A 26885-nucleotide genomic window follows, 5' to 3' on the forward strand; every position below is an offset into this window, starting at 1 on the left:
ATAACGAAATCGAGCATATAAATCATATAATCATGTTAGACTTGAGCCATAGACACTAATTAACAACTTTATAACTTAAAAATATCAAGAACACAAAATCTAGTGATTTTAGAAAGTTACCCAAATGTAATGAAATTGGTATGGAATCGAAGAGGAAGTAGCAAGGATTCCAAATATGTAATTTGTTTTGATTGAAGCTTGCTTGAACGAATCTAGATGATGATTCTTGAAGATGAAGATTGAGAGAAAAGTTGAAAGTATTAAATGAAAAGTGAAAATGAAAATGGAAAATAATGGGTGGAGGAGATGGAGTGTTGACCATTTGACCTAGTCAAATGTTTGGCACTTGGGCAAGTTTGGTCCCTCTAGTTCCATTCGGGTGTGTGAATTACCTAACGAGATAATTTAAAACGCATATTAACGAGAGATGTTATAAACATATAACGGACTTTAAATAATTAAACGGAAAAGTAAACGGAAAAAGGAGGGATGTTACATTACCTACTCCTTAAAAGAAATTTCGTCCTGAAATTTAAGTAGGCGTAGTAGTCGTTGTTTCTTCCTCGGAATCTTGCGTCTCCGGAACCGGGAACAAGTGAGGGTATTTCTTTTGCATTTGATCTTGCCTTTCCCAAGTAAACTCGGGTCCCCTTTTGGCGTTCCAACGGACTTTAACAATCGGAATTCGGCTTTGTTTCAATGTCTTGACGGAGGTGTCCACAATTTCAACCGGTTCTTTCACAAAATGAAGTTTGTCATCAATAGTAAGTTCCTCGAGAGGGATGACGATATCGGGTTCGGCAAGACACTTTTCAAGTTAGATACATGGAAGGTAGGATGAACGGAGTTTAATTGAGGCGGAAGATCTAAACGATAAGCAACGGTTCCAATACGCTCCAAGATTTCGAAAGGACCAATATACCGAGGATTTAGCTTCCCATGTTTCCCAAAACGGATTACACCTTTCCAAGGTGCGACCTTTAACATTACTCGGTCACCGACTTGAAATTCGAGGTCGTTGTGTCTTTTGTCGGTGTAGCACTTTTGACGACTCCGGGCCGTCTGAAGCCTATCTCGGATTTGTACGATCTTCTCGGTGGTTTCGTGAATGAGTTCGGGTTCGGCGATTTGCACGTCGCCTACCTCGGCCCAACAAAGAGGTGAACGACATTTTCGACCATATAACGCTTCAAAAAGTGCGGCTTTTATACTCGCGTGATAACTATTATTGTAAGAGAACTCGGCGAGAGGTAAGTGCTTGTCCCAAGCATTTCCAAAATCGACAACACAAGCTCGTAACATGTCCTCCAAGGTTTGAATTGTGCGTTCGCTTTGTCCATCAGTTTGAGGATGATATGCGGTGCTCATGTCTAAACGCGTTCCCAACGCTTCTTGCAAGGTACGCCAAAATCTAGAAACAAAACGGCCATCTCGGTCGGAGATAATCGATAAAGGTACACCGTGCCGGGCTACGATCTCCTTGATGTAAAGTTGTGCAAGTTTTTCCATTTTCTCCATTTCTTTCATGGCGAGGAAGTGTGCGGATTTGGTGAGACGGTCCACAATGACCCAAATAGTTTCATAACCGCCCGATGTTTTCGGAAGTTTGGTGATAAAATCCATCGTTATCCTTTCCCACTTCCATTGCAGGATCTCAGGTTGTTAAAGTAACCCGGACGGTCTTTGGTGTTCGGCTTTGAATTTAGAGCAAGTCAAACACTTGGCAACGTAAGTAGCTACGTCCCTTTTGATGTTCGGCCACCAATATTGTTGTTTTAGGTCGTGGTACATCTTATTGGCACCGGGGTGGATCGAGTATCGTGACTTATGGGCTTCATCTAAAATAAGACTTCGTAGGTCTCCGTATCTAGGCACCCAAATCCTTCCGGCGAAATATCGAAGTCCGGTCTCCCTAACTTCGAATCGAAAGACGAGAATGTTCAAGAGCTCGTGTGAAACGTTTTCATCTTTGAGAGCCTCATCTTGGGCTACCCGAATTTGGCTATTAAGGTTGGTGTGGATGGTGATGTTTAAGGCTCGGATACGAAGAGGCACCGCTCTTTCTTTTCGACTTAAGGCATCGGCTACTACGTTTGCCTTCCCGGGATGGTAACGAAGCTCGCAATCGTAATCGTTTAAGGTTTCAATCCACCTTCGTTGTCTCATGTTTAGTTGCTTTTGATCAAAGATGTGTTGGAGGCTTTTGTGATCGGTGAAGATAGTACTCTTGGTTCCATAAAGATAGTGTCTCCACATTTTTAGTGCAAAGACAACGGCTCCGAGTTCGAGATCATGTGTCGTGTAGTTTCGTTCATGAATTTTGAGTTGTCGAGAAGCATAAGAAATGACTTTCGTTCGTTGCATCAACACACACCCAAAACCATGTTTCGAGGCGTCACAATACACAACAAAATCATCGTTGCCTTTGAGAAGTGACAAGATAGGAGCGGTGGTTAGCTTCGTTTTCAAGATTTGAAATGCGGATTCTTGTTCGGTTGCCCAAACGAATTTTCTTCCCTTATGAGTTAACGCGGTTAGAGGACGAGCGACCAGAGAGAAATCTTTGATGAATCTACGATAGTATCCGGCGAGACCCAAGAATTGACGAATGTGAGTAGGAGTAGTAGGAGTCTCCCATTTACTAATGGCTTCGATTTTTGTTGGATCGACTTTAATACCTTGGTCACTTACAACATGACCAAGAAATTGAACTTCCTTCAACCAAAATTCACACTTGGAGAATTTGGCATAGAGTCGTTCTTGTCTTAAAAGTTCAAGCACAAGTCAAAGGTATTCCTCGTGTTCTTCTTCGCTTTTAGAATAAACCAAAATATCATCGATGAACACGATAACGAATTTGTCAAGATACGGTTTGCACACGCGGTTCATAAGATCCATGAACACAGCCGGGGCGTTAGTGAGACCAAATGGCATGACAAGGAATTCATAACTACCATAACGAGTTCGGAAAGCGGTTTTGGAGATATCTTCCCCCTTAACCCTTAATTGATGATAACCCGAGCGGAGATCGATTTTCGAATATACACAAGACCCTTGTAGTTGATCAAAGAGGTCATCGATGCGAGGAAGGGGATATCGGTTCTTAACCGTCAATTTGTTTAGTTCACGATAATCAATACACATTCGTAGGGATCCTTCTTTCTTTTTAACAAACAAAATCGAAGCGCCCCAAGGTGAATGGCTAGGTTGGATAAAACCACGATCAAGTAGTTCTTGGATTTAACTTTGCAATTCTTGCATTTCGGATGGAGCGAGTCTATATGGTACACGTGCTACGGGTGCGGCTCCCGGAATAAGATCGATTTGGAATTCAACCGGTCGATGAGGTGGAAGACCCGGCAATTCGTCGGGAAATACATCGGAAAAGTCACTAACAATTGGCACATCATCGATATGCTTCTCATCGGACTCGACTTTCTTAACGTGAGCAAGGATCGCAAAACAACCCTTACGGAGTAGTTTTCTAACTTTAATGCATGAAACGAGATTGAGTCCACTGCAACTCTTATCGCCATAGACGATCAAAGGTTCGCCGTTCTCGATAGGAATTCGGATTGCGTTAAGATCACAAAGGATGTGAGATTTCGTTTTGGCTAGCCAATTCATACCAATTATTACATCGAAGCTTCCTAGTTCCATAGGTATCAAGTCAATTTCAAACTCATTACCCAAAACGTTTAACGTACACCCCCGGTAATATGTGTCGGCACTCAATAGTCTCCCGTTGGCTACTTCAATGGTATAAGTGGTATCTAGTGGAAGTAGTGGAGTGCTAAAAGAATGAGTCAAAGTCTTGGATACAAAGCATTTATCGGCACCCGAATCGAATAAACAAGTAACATAAGTGTTGTTGAGAAGAAACGTACCCGTGACTAGTTCATTGTCATCCCGGGCTTCCTCGATGTTAATGTTGAAAGCTCGGCCGCGTGTGTTGGGGTTGGCTTTCTTCTTCGGGCATTCGTTCCTATAATGGCCCGTTTGGCCACATTAGTAACAAGTGACCGTCTTTGGAGGATTGGGCCCTTTTCGAGCTACGGGGGCGGCACTTGTGCAATTGTTGGCCCTATGACCAACTCCTTGGCACCGGTGGCAAATTAGCTTGCCACACTCACCCGAGTGGTGCTTGTGACATTTGTTGCAAAAAGGTTGAGTTCCGGCATAACCTTTCTTGCCGTCGTTGGTGAAAGGCTTTTTGGTGAAGGTGTTGTTGTTGTAGTTGCTTGATAGAGTGGCTTCCCATTTCCTTTTGTTGCCACCCGATTTGTCCTCGGCCTTAGGAGCCGGCACTACGATTTCATCAACCGTTTCAATTAATTGACGGGCCATGTTCAAAGCGGCTTGATGATTAGCGGGTTTGGAGGACATCACACCTTGTTTGATGCTCTTTGGAAGACCATCCATATAGAGTTCAACCCTTTGAGATTCTGGGTTCACGAGATTAGGACACATCAAGGATAATTCGACGAAACGTTGATTATAAGATTTGAGATCGTTCACGACCGCCTTTAAAGCTCTTAGCTCTTGTTCGAGCTTTCGGGTTTCTTCGCGAGGGAAATATTCAACAATCATCTTTTCCCTTAAATCGGCCCAAGAGAGGGCATGAGCTTCATCGGTACCCACCGATTGAACATAGGTGTTCCACCACGTGAGGGCGACACCGGCGAAAGTGTGAGTGGAGTATTTGACCTTGTCTTGGTCCCGACAACCGCTTATGCTAAATACGGCCTCCGTTTGTTCGAACCATCGAGTAAGAGTAATCGGTCCCCCGATTAAATCATAAGTGTGAGGTTTGCACCCCATAAAAGCCTTGTAGGAGCACCCTTCGCTAGAGTTACCGGCCCCTTGGTTGTTGTTGTTGTGGTTGTTGTTATTGTTGTTGTTGTTGGTGGAGTGACCGGCCATGGCCGCCTCTACGACGGTGGCCACCATTCGTTGTAGTGCTTGTTCGGGAGTTTCACGGCGTGGCACACGGCGAGGAGGCATTGTTCCTTCAAAACAAAAGAATACTGTTGGTTAGTATTCTAAATAATACTAACCGTGATATGGAATAAAGATAGAGAGAAAATTTTCCTTGACTCGCCTTAAATTCTTTATGTCATAATGTCGGAACGTTCATATGAGTCACCGTAATATAATCCCGGAATTTATATTACCCTAATTCATATGTGCATTCGACATTACTTCATATAGTCAAGGTGGCGTGTCAATCAATTTAGTCAACATGAGATTAAAGTAGAATAAGAATAGATATGAGTAGGAGAGTTCGAGTATAAATGCACAAGTAGTCAAGTAATTCCTACGTCAAGTCTATATGCCGGTTGTAGTCTAGACTCACTAATGTACCCTATGACTCGGGGTCGACACCAATGAACTCTAAATCCCTACAACCAAGGCTCTGATACCATCTGTAGCGACCCGACCAAATCATGTTTGACGGCGCCGTCTACGTAGGTCCCATTACATGGTCATAAGTCTTTAAGACAAAGTTTGACCGAAAATAGGTCGCATTCATTTCATAAGTGTGGATGTTTCAAAGTTTACAAAAGTAGTTTCCATAACTAGTACATAGCGATGTTTAAAGTACAAATGAAACACGTGCGACACAGTTTAAAGTAGTCAAAAGGCGCTCCACATATGCAAGTATACTCTACATCCAAAGCAAGTATCAAAAGAATGAGCGGAAGCATGTATCACCTAATGTTCAAGGACATGAGAAAAACATAGAAATCTGTCAACGAAAACGTTGGTGAAATCATAGGTTTAAGTAAGTAAGTGAGTAAAAGTAAGTCGAACCACAAGATTTGCATCATTGATAAATAGTAATACATTCTAAAAGTTAATATTCACGAGCACCCAATTATCAAGGCTTAACGTTTCCTTCAATAGTACCCCATCACAATAGTGTTAGAACATACACTGTTTCCCGAAAATATATTTCATCCGCATAACGGTAGCGAATCGTCCGAATGAGGGTTTGTCAAACCCATATGGCCATACAACATAAGTTCGCGCCTACACTTACACACTGCAAGAGTAACTAATGATAATCGAATTGAGGATTTTGTTCTAAACTCGTATGTAGAATGTTTGTTTTCATGTACTTGTGTTCACTTAGTTAAAAAGAAACGTTTATGTTTTCTCATCCCAAATGTAAGTTCAAATGAGTAAAAGTGGGACTATGATATCACCTTAAGCGCAAGAGTAAATAAGTACTTCTACAAGTGACGTGTGCAAAGAACAATGCTAGTCTTGACCTAAACAAATAGGTTGTATCAATAACGGTAAACACGATAGGTCAAAGATGTCCAATTAGTCTTATGGCTCAATACGACTCGATTATGTAGCATGTGAATCAAATTGTCAAGTTTTATGCAAGATACAAGTATAGGATCATGTTAGAAAGATTGCATAATCATTTGGTTAAGTTTGACAAAAAAGTCAAACCTTGGTCGGTCAAAGTCAACGAAAAAGTCAACGCGTTCGGGTCTGGTCCCGAACTATTTTTCTGTGCTAATTATTCATATATAAACATGTTAGAACAAGTCTCATGTGAATCGGAGGTCCATAGGGTGCCAAACATTTTTCATATAATTGACATGTTGGTCAGAACCTGAACACGCCTTAGGTCGCGCCGCGACCCAAGGCTGCCGCGCCGCGGCATTTAACGGGTGCTGGTACCTGGTCAGTTTTAATTGTTCAAATCTTTTTCCGAACTTCGAACAAACACAAATCACAAACCGTAAACACTTATGACTCGCACCTTATATCGCTGGAAAGCTCTTTTGACAAGGAAGACAACTAAGCACATTTCACCAACCGGAAACATTATTTGCAAAACCGACTTTCCAACATTTAATGCTCAATTAATGCTCAAGTTCATAAATGCACAAAATAGGATTTGGGAATTAAATGCATACATATGACACGCCGTTTCGTAGGTAATCGAGCATACAATACAACTAACTACTTACCAACAACAATTTATGGCATTCAATGCATCAAATATTCATTTCAAGTTTATCAAACCCTAACTCAAACTCACCAAATTCACTAATCAAGTTTATGGAGTTTTCTCAAGCAACCTACACATCAAATTGAAGCTAGTGATACTAGAAACACATTTAATACATGCATTTATAACATTTAACAACATTCAAACAACCAAATCACCAAATCAAACACACCAAAGTTCATACTCGAGCTAGTTACTTCAAATAACGAAATCGATCATATAAATCATATAATCATGTTAGACTTGAGCCATAGACACTAATTAACAACTTTATAACTTAAAAATATCAAGAACACAAAATCTAGTGATTTTAGAAAGTTACCCAAATGTAATGAAATTGGTATAGAATCGAAGAGGAAGTAGCAAGGATTCCAAATATGTAATTTGTTTTGATTGAAGCTTGCTTGAACGAATTTAGATGATGATTCTTGAAGATGAAGATTGAGAGAAAAGTTGAAAGTATTAAATGAAAAGTGAAAATGAAAATGGAAAATAATGGGTGGAGGAGATGGAGTGTTGACCATTTGACCTTGTCAAATGTTTGGCACTTGAGCAAGTCTGGTCCCTCTAGTTCCATTCGGATGCGTGAATTACCTAACGAGATAATTTAAAACGCATATTAACGGGAGATGTTATAAACATATAACGGACTTTAAATAATTAAACGGAAAAGTAAACGGAAAAAGGCGGGATGTTACACCTATAGTCCTTGGGAACAAATTGGATGTCAAGCATTCTTAGACATTGGGGATTACTTTTGTCCTGATTTGGTGTGGGAATTTTATGCAAGTGTTGTCTTAGAAGATAGCAAGAAGAAATTTGTCCACTCAGGCTTATTTGACCAACAGTATAAGTGGACCATGGAGGAATTCTCAAACCTGTTAAATGTTCCTTACACTGGGGTTAAAATACTATATCCTAGCAAAGATCTTCGAAAGATTCCCAACAGATTCAAACTGTCTGACATAATTGCAAGGTTATGCAAGCCAGGGAAAGTAGTCAATACCGGTAGGGTTGAGATTAGTGATGACGAGGTGTCGCAACAACATGAGATTCACTTGAGAATAATAAAAAGTAATGTGACCTTTAGGAGAGAAGGAGATAATCTATTGTCTGGTACTGAAGCTCTGCTTTTGTATTGCCTACTAGAGGGTATTCAAGTGAATATGGGCCACTTTCTCATTCATGTGATGAAAGATTTTCTTGAGATGGAAGAACCATTTCCGTATGCAGCCTTATTGCATAATGTGTTTGAGAAACTTGGTGTGGTTTAATATGAGGAAAAGCTAGTGCCAGAGAATCCCATTGTGGGATAAGTGTTTCTGAGTTTATATTTCTGTATTTGTCTTTGTTATTATGTATTTTCAGCTTAGTATGTAATTTGATGATGCTAGTCTGTTAGCATTGATACACTATTCTACGTCTGTAATAATCGTACTTCGAACAGGTTATTGTGACTTTGGTATCATAGATTTAATGAAGTAATATATTCTGTTAGGATCACCATGTGATGTCTAAATATTTCATGAATACTCTGTGCTGATTTGAATTGTGTTTGCAGTTATTTTCATAATGTCAGGTGTTCAAGCTGATCCAGAAAACATTGCTCGTGAATCTGATACTGAGTCTTCGGGGGGTCCGTTTTCTATTGATCTTCCAGGATTGAAAGCTAACAGTGGTTCCAATCTCACTGCATGTCTAAATGAGAAAGGTCCTAATGCTGGTAAGTACAAGAGTGTAATCGAGTTTCTGAAACGTTCAAGAGTATTTGCTGCTATCTCTATGCCCTGTACTGCTTATTACTCACGTCAGAGAGAGTTCTGGGAACATGCAAGGGTTGAGACCGAAGATGACAGGAAGGTTATTGTCAGTACTGTTTGTGGTCAGGAGATTAAGATATCTGAAGATACGATTCGAAACACCTTCTTATTCGAGGATGATGAGAACATGCCGAAGAAGCTGTCAAAGACAAAGATTACTGGATGTGTGCTAAGATGCAAATATGCTGGTGATATCACGAGGGCAACGATTAAAAGAAGTGGATTCACTCCACCGTATAGATATCTGTCACTTGTTGTGCTGAGGTGCTTAAGCCCATTGCAAGGAGGATTTGATGAACTGAGCGAGATCTATCAAGGAATGTTTGCTGCTTTGGTTTTGAAGGCTGATTTCAATTTCTCAGGAGTTATCTTTGATCTACTGGTGGAGAATGTGACGAGCAAGTCATATCTGATTTATCTGAGGTTCTTACAAATTATGATCAATCGTCAAACTGTTGATTTGCCTAGATTGAGAAAAGACGTCATTGAGTTGAAGCATATGACAGATCTTACGTTCAATCGACTGAATCAGATGAAGAGTGCTAATGATGGCAAGCTTGTTTGTCATCTTGCGAAAGAATCTTATCAGTGTCCTCCAGGGAAGAAGTGGAGAAATGAAAATAGCTTATCTGATCGAGAGCCTGATTTTGAGGTAGCTAATAGTGATGAAGAAGTAGAACAACCAGTGAATACTCAAGCGGCTGGTGGGTCAGGTGCTGGTGGATTAGTTGATGAGATTGGCAATGTTAATCCAAATGTTGGTATTGAAGAAGCTTCAAGGGGATCAAAAAGAAGAATGGTTGAAGATGAGAGTTCTCAGGTTTCAACAAAGATAAAGTTGAAAAGAAGGTTCAAGTTGGTTTACAAAGATGCTGGTGGATCTTCGACTGGAACTCAACCAGTGACACCGATACCGCAGACTCAAGGACAACAAACTTCACAAAAACAAAAACAACAACAACGTCCTTCAAAGCAACAGTCACCACCTGTGGTTCAACAAGTCTCCCAAGAGACTGTTTCTACGCCTACTCCGGAAGCTCCGATTCATGCTGGAACAGAAGGAGGTGTTAGTTCCTCGACTCACCGCAATTTGAATGATTTGTATGTTCAAGCTATGGCTGATAATTTGAGAATGAGGAAGGAAATGGATGAGAAGATTGAGCAGTTGAAGGAGGAGAATCGTGTTAAGTCTGAAGATGTTACAAGGCTATCGTTGCAAGTTGACCTGTTGCAAAGAAAAGTTGGTGATCAATCGTTGTTATTAACTGATGCGAAACGAGAAGCTACTCAAGCTAAGGAGTTGGCTGCATCAGCTCTGGCTAAGATGACTGCGTGGGAAGAGAAGTTTGATCTGGTTGAGATGCCTGAGGATGAGACTGATAATCGAATGGTGGAGGCTCCTGGTTCCTCCAAAGCTACAGCACTGTCAGTAATTCCTCTTAAAATTGATTATAGTTTTAGTGATTTCTTTTCTAAACAGGATGAGCTCAAGCATTCTGTTGTTTATGATGAACTAGAAGAGGGAGAGATCCCTCACAATCTCTCTAGAGAAGAGCTGGACGAACTGGTGCGTCTAGAGCAAGAGGAAGCTAAAGCTGCTGACGCACAGTCCGACGATTCTCCATCTGAGGATGATTCTTTTGGCACTGAGATTACAGAGGATTTTAGTGATAGAGATTTAGATGATTTAGTTGAGGATGTTACTCATGAAGATTTTCCTACATATCAAAATGATAAGAATGAGGATCTTCCTGGTTTTGAGGAGTTGTTTAGAACAAATGATGAACTTTTGGATAGAAAGTGTAAAGAGAAAGAACGAACTGAAGTCCTGCCTGAAGGATTTTTGCCTGTCAAATATCACAAGGAAAGAACTGAAAAGTTGGAAGTTGATTGGAGAGATATCTTGAGGATTAGAAAGTATTGTGAGAAACCGAAGCTTGAGCCGAAATATTTGAAGATGATTAATCTGAGAAAGAGTGCGAAAGGGAGAATTCTAGCCTGGGCTTACATTGAAGAATTCAACATGTTTGCAGTTAAGCGAGAGTTTGGCGTTGATTATTTCAAACATGGTCACGAATTCAAGTCACTGCCGTACTTTGAGCTAATGCAGATTGCGAGGTTGAGAATGATGTATTGTGGAATGAACGATCGATCTTCGTTGCTGGTGAAGAAGATTCGAATAGCTTTTAATTCAAAGAATTGGGAAGGTTTTAGGCCACAGTTTCCTAGGATCAGTTTCAAAGTTAATCCTAGAACTGGTGAATCTCGAAGAATTGTGAAGTACAAGCGGGCAAAGACTATGAAGAAGGTACCATTGAGGAAATTGCCGCAAAATTGGAGTCAGAGATTCAGATGGTGGTTTTATGATGATCGTTCTGAGGAAGCTGTGATTGTTTTGGATAAGATGAATGAGAATGATATTGAATGCATTCGTGTATTGGATCCGATTTGGCTGCGAAACTGTATCGAGGCTGATATTTTTACATTGTATTATAATCGTATGCTTATCGACGCGAGAATAAGGTGCAAGCAGAACAGTATGTGAAAGTAGCTAAGCTGTGTTACTTGAACAATATGGTGATCGATCCGTATGAATGAATTGAATGACGACTGAAGATTTTTGATATAGAACTAGGTCTTAGGGGGAGTTTGTTGGTGCATAATCCCAAGTTCTATTTTGTAATGAGTTCTATTCGTTTTGTATTTTCTATTTCAGTCGTGTAAGGATTACGTCATTAATACATTGTGTTTGGATTGTTTAATATGATGACGTGAAATGGTTCGAGCAGTTTGGTTGGCTGCTCAGACCATCGACCGATGGTAGAGACCATCGGTCGAGGGACTATCACCATCGGCCGTAGGTCCCAGACCACCGGACGATGGTCACTGTGATTATATATAAATACGGGTTTTGGATTTCATTGTTAGGTTACACACCCAATACCCTTTAGCCGTCGTAATTCTCTGTGATTACAGTCCCAGACCAAACCCCAACCGAATACAAACCTCTAGGCGTTGATTATATCAACGTAGTGTTGGTTAGATTGATCCCAAAAAGTGAAACACGTATTCGATTCACCCTAGTTATTGTTTTCCGCCTTTCATCTAGGTTTCACGTTTGATCTAAGATCCAAATATCGTCTACACCTAGCATTAACAAAATTAGACCAGCATGTGATCAGATCTAAAACTCGAATATTATAAATTAATCCAACACAAAGTAACTTAAATTCGTACATTCTGGTGGAAACAATAATATGTTATGGAAGACTCCATTATTTAGTGTATTAATTAATCAAACAGAAAGTCAGATTGTCTTGAGTATTTCAACTTAATTAACGGCAATATATATGTTCAAGTAAAGCCTTCCAAATAGATCTATATTATTCAGGGAACAAATCTATAGTAACTTGTACCCCATTCATTAACACTTATACCTCGTCCTCACTTTGATCTTTTACGGGCTTCGTAAACATAACCGAGTATGACAACAGCAGCCGCAACAACAACCCCGACCGCACTTTGTGCCAATACGACACTGTCCCTGATCTTTTTGGATGAAGTTGGTGAAAACCCTAATTCAGAAAGTTTCTTGTGTGAAACTGCATAATCATTAAAGAATGCATCTTCATCCTGAAAGTAGATGTGCAATAATTTAGCATAACATGGGATGAACGTAAAATTAGAGCAACATATTTAAAGAAATATTGAAAAGGATGGCTTCCAACCAACCTATAAAGTATAATATACCACATTTGTCATAACATAGACTCCGCATAAATTGTGATAGAGATGTTTTAACTAATCGAATAGGATAGATATATAGGTGGGTCTTGATGTACATATGTAATGTCGACTCAACATTGCAAAACCGTTGCCATTAATATGTTAGGAACCCTAGATTAATGTGACAGGACCCCACAGTTTATCTGATCTGAAAACTAAGCATTCATACAAAAAACCAAAACGAAATATGAAAGTCAAATGACATGTTAAAAAAAAAATGACATGTTAAAAAGTTGCATAAAGGTGTAACTGTTAAAATCCAGAGATGGCCCCAAATGTCAATACTGAATAATCTAGGTGGTCAAGCTTAAAACCGACCACACAACTAGTTTCACCTTTAATGTTTGCCTGTTAATATAATACCAATATAGTCGTTAAGAGTTGGTTCCTACCCTATTAAACTTGTAGGTGGAGGTTTGGTCCAGAAATTAATTTATTATACTCCGTATATCTTAATTTTGCCAAAGTTATATAGTCAATTAATAAGGTTTCAACAGTTTCCGCAACTAGTTAGAATTGTATATACCTTTTTAACAACTTCTCTACAAACCAAAGGGCAAATGACCCAAAAGGGTAATATAAGTGTCCAAAATTACCAATCTAAGGTAATATGACTTTCCGTGATGCCAGCATCATATATTTTAATTCATTCCCAAAAAGAATTATTATTTTAAAAAGTGTCAAATTTGGGTAATATTGTCAACTTATTAACGAAAGTTAGTCAAATTCGTTACACAGTTGGTCTTTGAAATAAATAAATAGAGTTAAAAAAAATTAATAAATATTTAAAAAAATAAAAGTAAAAAATAATAAAATAAATAAATAATAAACTAATAAAAAGTAGGAAAAAAATAATAAAATGTAAAAATTATAAAAATAAGTAAGAAAATAAGTTAAAAATAAGGATACTGAAATGATCATTTTTTATAATTTTTTTATTTATACTTTTATTATTATTACTATCATTTACTTTAGTGACCAATCGTGTAACGAAATTTGAGAACACTCAACGAAATTTAACTAACTTTCGTTAATAATTTGACAATATTACCTCAATTTCACACTTTTTAAAATAATAATCCTTTTTAGGAATGAATTAAAATATACGATCCTTATAGGGCATCAGGGAAAGTCATATTACCTTGATTGGTAATATTGGACACTTATGTTACCATTTCGGGCCATTTGCCCTAAACTAAATCATAGATAGATAGCCGTTATCTACTTCAGGAATACGTGTGTCGTTCGTGGCCCAATTCTATTACAAATTTGGGGACCCTTCAGGAAATTAATTAATCCAAACTGGTCCAATATTGTATTAAAAAAGAGGCTGCTATGTGAACATAGGATTTCCATAGCTATAAAGTGATCTATGAACTACGTAGGGGCCCAGCTAATTCAACAATGAATTTGTGAAAGCATCTATATGACTAAGTCTTAGTAATTTCACGTTACTTTTATATCTGAGAGATAACCTCATGTAGTAGTAGAAGTTATCAAGAGCATTTCACAAAACGTTGTGTTGGGCTGCGAACTAACTTCACTATGGACCTACCAACTCCTGCCAAAAGTCTTTAAAAACAACCCGAATGACCCACTTTTGTATAACTTTGGGCTGTGTTTGGCTACGAATAAGAAACCAACCCAGCCATATTGGGTTGGATGCTGGGTAACAAGTTACAGCCATTATGGTTGTTTCCACCTTTTTCATGATATACACAAAGTTATTGTCTGAATTTTTGAATTACAGTAGTAAAATATAATTTTGATACAGAAACTTAAAATATAATCATAATTAAAATTATCTAGTTAATATAAATTTAACTTTTGATACTTGAAAAAGCTAATGATAATCGAATTTTAATATATTTATATATATTTAGATTATTATTAATAATAATGTTTTTTTACAATGTTGTTAAAGCTTAAGAAAATAGAAACAGCCAAAAAGAGAGATAATTAATGGGTCATTCCAACCTGGCCAACTCATTTGACCCATTTTATTATAATTTCAAGTGTTAATATGAACCTGTTACCCTACTAGATGTACTACTATACCTGGCAATTGAGACTCACACACTCAAATTCGGGTCAAATGGGTCAAGCTTTCGGGTCAATTGGGTCTTGAGAAAAATTAGACCTAACAATGTAAATCAAAACTTAAAAAAAGATTCAAATGGGTTTCTCTCCAACCTATTGAATCCTATACAAAAAAAATTAAGAAACGGGTCTAATGGGTATCAACACTCAAAGATCAACAAAATATAAATAGGTCTAATGGGTTTTGTAAATGGGTCAAATGGGTCGAGCATAAAAACTTTCATCCGTCAAAAATTTATGAAAGCATTCATGGTTATATCATTTATTATGTATATTATAGTTTCGTATGTATATATAATAAATAATAATAACTAATATAATGTAATAAATGTCAAAAAAGCGAGGTAACCCATTTGACCCAATTGACCTGTGACCCGTCGACCCGTTACCCAAACCGACCCAACCTGACCCATTTTGACCTGTTTATAAAATTGACCCGTTTGACCTATGACCCATTTCAACTCAAAACCATTTTGACCCGTTACCCAAACCGACCCCACCATAGATCTACCCAACCGGTTTTTTGATCTGATGTATGTGAATGTGATTATAGTTATACATGTATGTGAATATGATTAAAGTTATACATGACACAATAATAAAGAAAATAAAACCATCTGACACAAAGAGTGATGTTTCCACCGGAGCCAAAAACTAACACACACCAGGGATGATCATTATTCTTCTTTAGCAACAAAAAGATCATGATAGAAACGCAAGATGAAAAACATGATATGACCATTGCATCACTTATCTTTGCAACTGACAATTCTAGGCTAATGTGAAGCTAAAGGCATGAACAGAAGTCCTACTATCTAGAGGGTTTTTAGTCAGATTAAAACATATTGGTACTTGATAGCAGTGTTGCAGAACTTGAAATTACTCTGTGAGTACTCAGTATTTGTAAATCGGGGAGTACTCGGCGAGTTCTCAGTCATACTTGGTCAAACTCAATCAAAAAATCGGGATTACTTGGAATTCGGTCAAAACTCGGTAATACTCGAAAAAAAGTCAAAAATCGGTCAAAATCGGTCAAAGTCAAACTTGGTCAACATCCGAGTACTCTCCTAGTTGCCGAGTATTTCAAAAAGAATCAAATTTCAAAGGTTTCCCCTAAATGATCAAATTCAAGTTGGCATCACAATTTTTGATTATATAACATAATACCTTGGCATATAGGTCAACATAATGGCGGAAAGCAGGATCGTCCAGCAAAGCAATGTCTGTAGGAAGTTTCAAAAGCCCTTCTGATTCCCCTTTCAAAAGCTCCCTGGTTCGATAACATTATTAGTGTTAATTTATTTACATGAAGAAATGTGAAGTAATTCTTATTTTAGTATGAAGACAAAAAGAAAACAAGGTTTAGAAAATTTACACAAAATATGAGTTATCGAATTTCAGTGGCTCCCTAGTCCAAGGTCCATCAAAGCCTGATCTATCTGCATGTGCTTTTCCCTGCAGCATGAAAAATACATTCAAATTAAGTAAAATTATCAGCATTCTTGCAAGAAAACGAAATGAAATTTAAATCATAAGGTACGAATTGTAAGTGAAGAGTAGTTTGTAGTAATTAAAATCTAACTGGAAAGTTACCAGGGTGTGTCCTCCTGAAAGGGCTACAATATCCTTATCAGATAATCCCATGCGATAAAATATGTCCCTCAAGTGTGGTGCACCTACAATTAGTATTAGTATAAGATTAGTAAAAGAAATATAATTATAATAAATCTTAACATCACACGTCCAACCATTACAAACATATGCATTCTGAGGTGCGCATCAACCAAACAGGTCATGAATTCACATCTCAACTGGCAAAATAAGTGTACAATTTTACATTATAATAAGAATGTCGATGACAAGTTCATGGGTTGACAAGTAAACAATCTGAAAGCAAAAGAACCTCAAAATTGTTAAAATAGTAGAAATTTACTAAGTCTTCTATTGAAAGTGGTCAAGTAGGAGAGTACTTGAGCAAAGATAAGAACAAAGTATTATTTCCTGTAAGGACAATGTCATGGCCAAACAATAGCAGGTAAATGGTAGCAACTTTGTAATGTACAACCATAAAGGAATGAAGGAAACAATCCAAAAAGACAATTGTTCTGCCACAAATGAATACAAACGAACAGATATGTATAGATCATTACCGTATATTTTTTAAAATTCAATTTTATGGTTATGGTCTAATTTACCCTTATTTCACATTAAGCTGGTTATCTCACCAAATTAGGGGGTGCCCTACTTTGTGATTATAAAAAATGTTAAGGGTTATTCACTTGCTAAAATTAAGGTGGAACTTGTCCTGTTGAAAAGTCTTATATGATGGTATCTGAGTTAGTACATTCTTTAATAACAATCATGTAAGCTTCTCTATTATATGTAATGAAACTGAAATTTTTTAAGTTGATCCAAGAAACACCTTGTAACTATCAATAAGCTATTGAAAATAGACCTCAAATATTAGATAAGAGTGTAAGCTGATGATTAAAACTCAAAAGGATCAATAACCTTTGGTAGCATTTGGGAGTCTGCCTTCCTTGGGAGAGATCGTGGAATCCTAAGAAAAAGATACATGTTAATGAAAATTTAACTTTTTATAAGAAAATATCTCAGTTACATTTTTATACATATATACCTTTGTAAGGACTATTGAGTTTAAACAATTGAGACACATGACAAATCCCTTTAGAAAGAGCTTAAAAAACAAACTTGGGAAAAAATAAACATGTATTCAATCGAGATACCTTTCTACCGGGAACAAAATCAACAGTAGGGCCACCAGTGACCTCTACGGCAACAACACCTGCAAGCTACAAACAGAAAACAGAACGGGGTTAGTTGTCAGTTATGCTTCACGCATCATTTGTTCTTGCATGTATGCTATTATTGATTAAGCTACTGTTTTCAAATCAAGTGTTGCAAACAGAGTACATCATATAGTTAACTCATAAGATATTTATATTCACAATCTAAATTTTTAGAAACAAAGTACTAGAGTGCCATTGAGTTCACCTGATATAGATCTGCATATGTAATTTTTGGATGTTTGGACTTTATTTCTTCTGCAGTTAGAAATAAATACCCATTAGAGTCATATAGAGAAAAAGCTGTTCAGTCAAACCCCAAGGGTGGTTTAGTGGTTGGATGCTTGGAAATCTCCAAAGGAGACCCAGTTTCAATCCCCGCTAGCTACAATTTGGGGCCTACCTTTATTGAAAAAATATATATATGAAGATGTTCTTTCAAGTTTTTTTAGAGCCAAATAGTAAGTTTAACAGGAAGAATGCCATTAGCATGTTAAATCTACTAGGAGTAATTAATATTAAAAGTAAACTACAGCAGATATTTCTGTAAAACCCATGTGACACACAAAAAAAAACAAAATGCTTTGTCCGAACTTTTTGGGGCTGTAAGACAACGAGAATACACAGAAACTAAAGGGAATATAACAATCCTAGGAGGGAATACAAAAGACATCCAACAACTTAACCAATATAGCCTTTAAGACAAAAGTAAAAAAGGCACTGCTTATAGAAATGAAAGATGAGTAAGCATATGATGATTCAACTCCAACATTATCATTTCCACTACGTAAACAATTAATATAATCCAAGTCTACCTAAAATTATCAATATCAAATTGTTGATTTAGTAACTTTAAGTTCTTTATAGTAAACAGATAGTAAATGAACTCTCTTGTCCACCCATAAAAAGAAGTGGCATATAGAGGCAATGCCATATTTTAAGTTTCGATCTTCCATCGGAAATACTTTAATTAGTGCACATGTTTGACATGAATTTAATTTTGTAACATGAGCTTATATGATATCAAGGTCAACCTAACAACAGAAAGTCAAAGATAGCTCTGGTTATATGATCTCAAGGTCAACCTATCAACAGAAAGTCAAAGACAGCTGGGGTCAAAATCCTAAACTGACTCAAGCCTAATTGCAAACCAAGTTTGAGGCTCATCCAAATTCCAAATATATAACATCATAAATGACTTTAACAGTTCCTCAAGAAATAAGCCTCACAAATCATTTAGTAGTAGCAGTTAATCCATAATTTACTACTATGTGTGACTCACTATAGGAAACCTTATTGTCAACTTTTTGGGTAAAAGCCTCTCCAAATTAAAAGCACGCAGAGTGGTCAATAAGACATTTAACAGTAGAAATTCACATTAACGATCATTCAAATTAACCAACATCAATTTTCACCTAACTTAATATGCTAAGGAACACTTCTATTAGCTAAAAATTAACTCTCAAATGGAAAATTAGCAATCATATTGCTTAAATCGTGTTCACCACAATCAATTTAGTTCTAATATATAGATATAATAACTTCAATTTAGACTTGAACAAAGAGATACAAATACAAATAAAATTACCACAGAAATCAATAGCAATTTTTAATCCATTATTAGAACCATGACTATACTCCTCTTCAGTCCTGATTGAACCATTAGGACCACCAGTCTTCGTGTTCACATCATATGTTCCAGCATCATGCCACCTACATCATCAATCACGACTCAATCATCAATAACACACACACACACACACATACACACATATATAATAGTGAAATATGGATAAATCATACGCTAATCGAAGCATGATCGGAGCGCAATTCTTGTTAGAGATAAAGGCACGAAGCTCACGACGAGCTTTTTCAATTTCTTTTAGGTATTCAGTGTCTACAATAGGCATCGCCATTGATAATTGTGAAATTGCACAGTAAGAAGAAGCAGGAGTGTGTGTGTGTGAAGATAAATGGATTAGGCTAAAATTGGGAGCCAACGAGAAAGGTGTGATCGTGCGTGGTCGATTCTTATTGGTAGTTTGTGGTCACGGTAATTGAAAGTCAAAATCAGCCAACGTGGTTTGACCGGTAGCGATTATCTACGGTGCCCATTTGTGATAAAATACACCAGGGAGTATTTAAATACGGTACTTTTTTATTATTTTACTCTTGTCTTTTAATATAAGAATAAGACAACTAAATAAGTACTGAATATGAAGCAAGTTGTTCAAGTTGTTAAAAAGGACAAATTAAAAAATAAATGGTATACGAAGAAAAAAGCGATTCTAACCTTACGATTAAAAGTTCGAATCCTAGGAGAGGCAAACTTGAGGATTTTTCCGAGTTTAGTTCTAATCGGGGGTTTTCCCTTCCTGGTTTCCGGATGGGTTTCCTCCGTAGCGTGTGTGGTAGCTATGGTCGCGAAAGTGATTCAGTGTCGTCTGCGTGATGCCGAAATAACCGTTCCATATAAATAGGCGTAGGTGGCTATGATCGAGAAAGTAGTTCAGTATCCTCCGACTCCTCCAGGTAATGCCGAAATAGCCGTTCCAAATAATAAAGAAAGAGTTATTCACCTCTCAATTAACTAGCACGGGTATCTCAGTGATACACTCTAAAATCAGGTTATCTACACTAAGCCATTTTAAAAGGATTCCCATACCCATCTTCATTCATGTTATTTATTATTCAATCAAAACCCAATAACACATTAACATGTCAAAAACTTTGATGGATCTGAACAATCTATTAGAACCCAACACATATAACATACTTCAAACGATGAAGATCATGTAAAACATGTATCTAGGACCAAAGGGCCTTTGGCCTAGCGATATCAAGGGGCCAACCTAGCTGTATCGAGGAGCCCCTCTGACTTTGATAGGTAAAATGCTTGAGTTTATTGTTTTTAAAGAAAAAAAAAAAACATGTATTTAGTGCATCACTCACATCAAAATCTACCACAAGCCACTCAAATCAATCCAATTAATATCACCTAAACATCACTAATCCCAGAACAAACATTGTTCTGATATTTAATATATAATGTACACAAGTTTGTACAATAAACCGCAAACACTATCCTTTATGATGCCAATTTTTAAGTACAGAAAAAGAAGAAACAGTTTTCTTGGATCATGCCTCTATATTTTAGTGTTGCATTGGAAATCATGTTGGCTTCGAGACATCCTTTTTAGAAACAGTCCTCCATTGTAGCTCGATTTGAATCTTCCCGTTCCTTGAATCGATAAGATGGTACTTCTCGTTGATCCTCTTGTTGTGCACCACATCGCCAAGATTGATATCAATGTAACCCAACGATTCCTTTTTTTTTAGTTCAAAAAACAAGTAGCAGTATATGTCATGATAACAACCACTTCATACTATTATTGTGTATGTGGCAATTTATTCATGATTTTTTTTCTTAAAACAGTTAACATGTATAAGTGGGTTGTACATAGCTCTTATAAATTGACTTTTACATGACGGTTACTGAATTGTACAAGCATATTATGCACATTAAAACTAAATCAGTTTGGATTTTTATCTTACATCCAAGGGGTCAAATCAAACTATTTTTTTTTGCTAAAAGTAAAATGAGACGAAAGTCAAATTCCAATTTATGTAAAATTTTAAGCATAATTGATAAGTTATTTATTGATGAAAGAAAGTACCTTTGGATGAAGGAGGCCGATCCTGGACGAAACACTGGCAACTTCAATGTGCAATTTATCATTCAGTGGAGGCTCCTCTAGTTTGAACTTGAACTCCTCACCCCATCTTGGATCACGGTTCTTTTTTACATGCTGTACAAAAAAAAAAAAAACAATAAATAATTTAAAATTTGCTTTTAGCCATTGTTGTAAAAGACCCCAATTAATCCCGATTACTCCTTTATCAGACCAGGCTGATCAGATTTTTCAAAATCCGTTCAATTAATCGGTCAATGGGTCAAAATCGGATTTGTTGATCAACGTCAGTCAAAGTCAAAATCGGTCAACATATTAATTATGAAAATAAACCGAAAACGTACCTTAGTTTTCTTCTCTTCTCCTCTAAAAAGGATTCGAACATAAGGATTAGTGTGGTGTTTTCCTTCAACGTCTTGAGCTTCATGAACTCGAACCACAAGTTCACCACCACCAACAGGTGTTCCTTCAGATGCTTCCGGAATCGTATTCGCGTCTTCGAATGCCGGCATGTCTTCCTCCTTGAACGGTTTGTACAATAACTCTACTACGATTTGACCTCGTGATTTCTCGTTTTGATTATCGTTAGCATCCATGTTCTTCAACAGATCGAGCGTCAAAACTTTAGGTTCTTCAGGCACAAGTTCCTTAATCGGAACCACATTCATGCCCATCTTGTCATGTTTGCCAACCTAAAAGTAAGATGACAAGAGAGTATTTTTACACTTTGACTTTTTAAAGTCAAATGAAATCATTTGAAACTATAAAGACAGTTAATGATTTTAATACTTTAAAAAAGGAGTTCTTTCTTGTGTTGAACTATATCGAATAAATAGATGAAAATTTGAATTGGGAAAAAACCCATGTCAAATGTGAATTGCAGTGGTCAAATTTGACCAAAAAAGTCAAACTTTACCTGTTCCCAATCATAAACTTGGAACTCAACAGCTTGTGTTTCTGGATCTTTAACGACCATATTGAATTCTTCATTCCATTCGGGATTCAAATTCTTATGCTTAACTTGTGTCTTCTTCGATGGAAGTTTACTTTCTGTGAGCTTTATTTTCACATAAGGATCCGAAGCACCAAGAAGATCTTTCTTTTTCAACTTCATTGCTTTCACAACCTTTACATGAAGGACTCCTACAGGTTTCTTAAGGGCTCTGCAAATAGTCAACGGTCAAATTAGTCAAGACGTTGACTTTTAAAAAGATGGATTCAATTGTCATTAACTGGTCATAAGAAAGGAATAAAAACGTACTTGGATGGATCCAATATTTGTACATCTAGAGTTTTAGGCCAAAGATACATGTTGGCAACTTGATCTTTGATTGTTTCCTGCACATGATAGCTTTCAAGATCATTCTTTTTTTAGAAAAAAGTTAACAAATAAAAAATGAAGTCTTTATAAGTGTTCACTAAATATCTAGTTAATATATGATATGACAAAACTGAGATACAATGAGAGACATGACCAAAAAAGTGTCTGTTGATCTGTTTTCTATAAACTGATAGTGTAGAATATTGATACCAACGCTTCCATATATAAAGGTTAAGTTAGTATATATGTCTTCAATCGGTTCGATTTTACAGGACGTTTTTCTGAACTTGCATGAGTAAATACTTGTACACAGTAAACTGACCATGTATTCACAATGAATTTGGGATGCTAAAAAAAATAATCAAAAGCAACAGTAAATTATAGGTAGCAAAAAAGTCGATCACATTTTTATATAAAACCATTCAGGAAGTTCTAAGCATATGAATACACTTTGGATGATGCTCAACCGATATGACCCATCACATTGTTATCCAAAATCATAATATTGTACTTTTGAAGCATCATATTACCATTTAAATGTTTGAAAGTAATATTGTTGCAAACAACAGAAAATATTCACCTGGACAAACCGATACAATCCAGGAATTGACATAAGGTCAGCCCCAAATAGCCTAAGACCAAAATCAACATGTGGCTGCAAAAGAGAAAAAAAAAAAAGAAAAAAAAAGAAGAAGATAAGAATAGATAAATGTATAATGAACCTTGTTTTATTAAAGTATTAGCATGAAATTATATTCTTTACTTAAAAGCGAAAAAATATCAGAGCCGTATTATATAACACTGCTTTTTACATGAACTATATGCATTAAATCTTACTCCGTAATTAAAAAAATAACAAAAAAAAAAAAAATTACCTTCTCCATAAGAGATACACATATCTTTGCAAAGCAAGGAAAGCTGGGAACAAGTGGTTTTAATGTAATACGAGGTGCGGCAAACACTTGTAAATCTATCACCTGTAATAATATACTTATATTTATTTATATTTAATATATTTAGAAAAAAGAACAAAAATTTAGAGAAACAATTTTTAAAGGTTAGAGATTTAAATAACCTGGACAGTTGCTTTTAATCCAAAAGCTTTAGCAACAATAGCAACATTAGGGTTACCGGCCCATTTTATGGATGGTTCCATGATCAGCTCCTTCTCATCAGTAACATACACCTTCATCCCTATAATTATTACAGGAAATATATAATATTTATTTCATATGGTTTTTGTTTTTGAAATTTAGAAAAAATCTAGAGATGTAAACCAGTATGATAAACATGTGAAGAATTGTAACGAGGGGCATGTCTAACAAGCTGTCTATAGTACAGTTCATAACTCTTGCATATAACATAACAATATAACATTTGCATTTGAAAGCATAATAAAATTTGGCAACGCTGCTCATTTGTGGATGAACATAATAGTTTCTTTGGGCATAAAAACTCTTTGTTGCTTATAGCTGCACAAAATAACAGCACAAAACGTAACTGGTCTTTTGGGATTAACTTTGTTATTGATTTTCTTGGTCCCTTGACCTAGGACTAATCCTATAGACACTAGTGAATATTGAAAATTGGTTGACAGTTGACGCTTGTTTAAAGTAAGGTTTAAATATCATGATTATGATTATATTGGTTTATATGAAGTAGAATAATAAGTTTGAGACTAAAAATCAAAAAGATAAATTGACCACACACGTATAATTAAAGTGAAATTACATGAGCCACACTATAAGGTTATTACAAACACAACAACAACAACAACAACAACAACAACAACAACAACAACAACAACAACAAAACCCAATCCCACGTGTGAGGTATGGGGGAGGTAAGACGTAGACAATCCTTCCTCTATCCTTGAATAAAGAGAAGTCATTTCTCCACCCCGAGTGAAACACTCCAAGAGTAGAGAAGGTCGTCCCTCTCTCTGTTCGACGGGTAAAGAGAATGCTTCCAAACGGACCTCCGGCCAAAAAAAAAAAAAAAAAAAAGGAATATATATATATATATATATATATATATATATATATATATATATATATATATATATATATATATATAAAATATATATATATATATTTCAAGGATCAAGAAAGCCACGCAAAAGAACAATAACAATATATTACCACATGCGAACAAACAAACACACTTCTAAGCATCCAAAACTACATACATACATACATACATGCATGCATGCATGCATGCATGCATGAAACTATACCAAAACATAAGTAAAACATACATAAATAGAACATACCTACGTACAAACACGCACACACACAGGCACGCACACGCACACACACGTGCGCGCGCGCGCGCGCGCGCACACACACACGCACACACACACACACACACACATAATGCGAACATAGAAGCACACATATAAACAGACAAAAACAAACTTACACAAACAACCATACAAAAACATTCGTACTTACATACACAAACATCCATAAATACACAAAAGGTTATTACAAACATTTCATAAAAATCAAATATGAATCAACAAGTTGAAACAAATTTAAATTTTAATAATAGTAGTAATAGATAAATATTTACAAAATAAGGGAAGAACATTACCTTGAAATGTAGGAGGCAAAGACCCTAAGGTAAGAGTCTCGAACTCAACCTCATCAATTTTATACTTTGGAATCTGTTCGGCAATTATTGGCTTTGCAATTTCTTTTGCAGTCTTGCATATTGCCTATGAAACAAATTTATACCAGATTTAGATTTTATACAGTTGAACAAAAAAAAGAAAGAAGAGAAACAAAAGTGAAAACCAATGTTGATAGTATTATTGAAATACCATATCAAGATAAGGCCACATGTATCCGATGAACTTGTTAAGCCAATCAACCTACATTTACCGAAGAAAACATCATATCGTGAAATATCAAAATAAAGGGTGGCCGTCAATTATGGAGTAATAGAATTGTTTAGAGTAAACGTTACATCTAAAAAATACATACCCGATCAAAATCCGGGTTCTTTACCCACAAAGGTATCTCGGGAAGCATCCTTTGCAGAGTATCAGAGTCTCGTTCGACCAAAGGCCGAATAGCGGGATCCTGCACATATTAATTTAATAATTAACATTAAGTGAAAAAAGTACTAATAGGCCCCAACATAAGACCATGAAGTAAAACTAAATTTATTTTTCTTGTTGGATTTAAGCTATTCATCATTTGGTAATGATTTTTAAAAGAATCTCTAACCTTCCCTTTAAAAACAATGATAAAAAAAATTATTTAAGAAAATATTAACAAACACAAAATCAACTACTACAAAAGTCCAATATTTTCAGCTTTTTTCACATTTTAACACAAACAAATCAAAATCCACAACAGAAAATCCTTACTAAAACCATCTTTCTTTGAGTTCTTCATAATATCAATCTTTTCCATAAAATAAAGACCACCCAATAGTAATTTAAACTATTTTACCTAAGTCCATTGATCATACCCTTTAAATCTGAATACCTAAATTACATAAAACTAAAAATCGATAGTCAACTTATATTCTACATGAACAGATGTATCTTTATCAGTTGTCATTGATCCAATGTTTAATGATTCAATAATCAATCAACTGAAAACCAGTAACTAAATCAGAATCTAAAACACAGCAGAAAGATCACCAAAAAGTAAGTACAAATCTACAGACAAACACACAAACACAGATAAATACATATAAATAGAGATCAAAAGAAGGTAAACCTTAACATCTGTAGGTTGAAAGTAGATGAAAAGATAATAACCAATTACAAGACCAAGAGAAATCCCAATTCCAAATCCAGAAAACCCCAATATTGTACTAATGATGCCCATCTCAAAATCTCTTCAAGATTCTTCCTTTAATTATAAAAATTGGAACTTTGAAGAAAACAAATCAAACCCACATCACAAGATGAAAAAGATTAAACAAAGTTGATTGCTTGCTTGCTTTTTCTTTGAGTAGTTCAAGAATCTGTGTATCTCAAGATTTTAATATTTATTTAATTTTTAATATTATATTATTACAGGAAAACCCCAACTCACGCAGTTCTTGTGCCGGCTCAATGAAGAGGTGGAACTTATTTTTGAATGGAATATAATTGCAAAATCCGAAAAAGGAGGATGGGATTGTAATAAAACAAAATAAACAGGTCCAGCTGTTTTTTATTTGTTGAAACAAATTGTGTACGTGCTTACCAAAGTCATTTTCAAAAGATTTAAGATTTTGTACGAAAGAGAGAGAATTTAATTCCAAATTTGTAAAAATACTATATATAATTTTATTTTATTTTTAAAACTAATGTAATCAATACTT

General features: G+C 36.1%; 2 protein-coding genes across 2 annotated transcripts; both read right to left on the reverse strand.

The window, feature by feature from the left end:
• Window positions 1–12074: 12074 nt before the first annotated feature.
• On the reverse strand, window positions 12075–19479 carry LOC139850730 (L-ascorbate peroxidase 3-like). The gene is made up of 9 exons (XM_071840283.1): window positions 19350–19479; window positions 19135–19259; window positions 17755–17804; window positions 17487–17552; window positions 17251–17299; window positions 16333–16415; window positions 16115–16194; window positions 15907–16009; window positions 12075–12486 (listed from the first exon to the last, which is right to left on the reverse strand). Exons 1-9 carry the CDS (start codon window positions 19460–19462, stop codon window positions 12298–12300), a joined length of 858 nt encoding a protein of 285 aa, XP_071696384.1. The 5' UTR covers window positions 19463–19479; the 3' UTR covers window positions 12075–12297.
• Window positions 19480–20717: 1238 nt separating this feature from the next.
• Window positions 20718–26582, reverse strand: LOC139846884 (synaptotagmin-2-like). Its single transcript, XM_071836430.1, is given in 12 exon segments — window positions 20718–20873; window positions 21224–21355; window positions 21583–21930; window positions 22155–22401; window positions 22500–22656; window positions 23124–23214; window positions 23435–23536; window positions 23635–23753; window positions 25155–25278; window positions 25384–25434; window positions 25547–25645; window positions 26294–26582. Coding segments are annotated over 12 exon segments (1737 nt in total). The 5' UTR covers window positions 26405–26582.
• Between the last annotated feature and the right edge of the window lie 303 nt (window positions 26583–26885).

This window comes from Rutidosis leptorrhynchoides, chromosome 5 (genome assembly GCF_046630445.1).
Source record: "Rutidosis leptorrhynchoides isolate AG116_Rl617_1_P2 chromosome 5, CSIRO_AGI_Rlap_v1, whole genome shotgun sequence".
Classification (NCBI taxonomy): domain Eukaryota; kingdom Viridiplantae; phylum Streptophyta; class Magnoliopsida; order Asterales; family Asteraceae; genus Rutidosis; species Rutidosis leptorrhynchoides.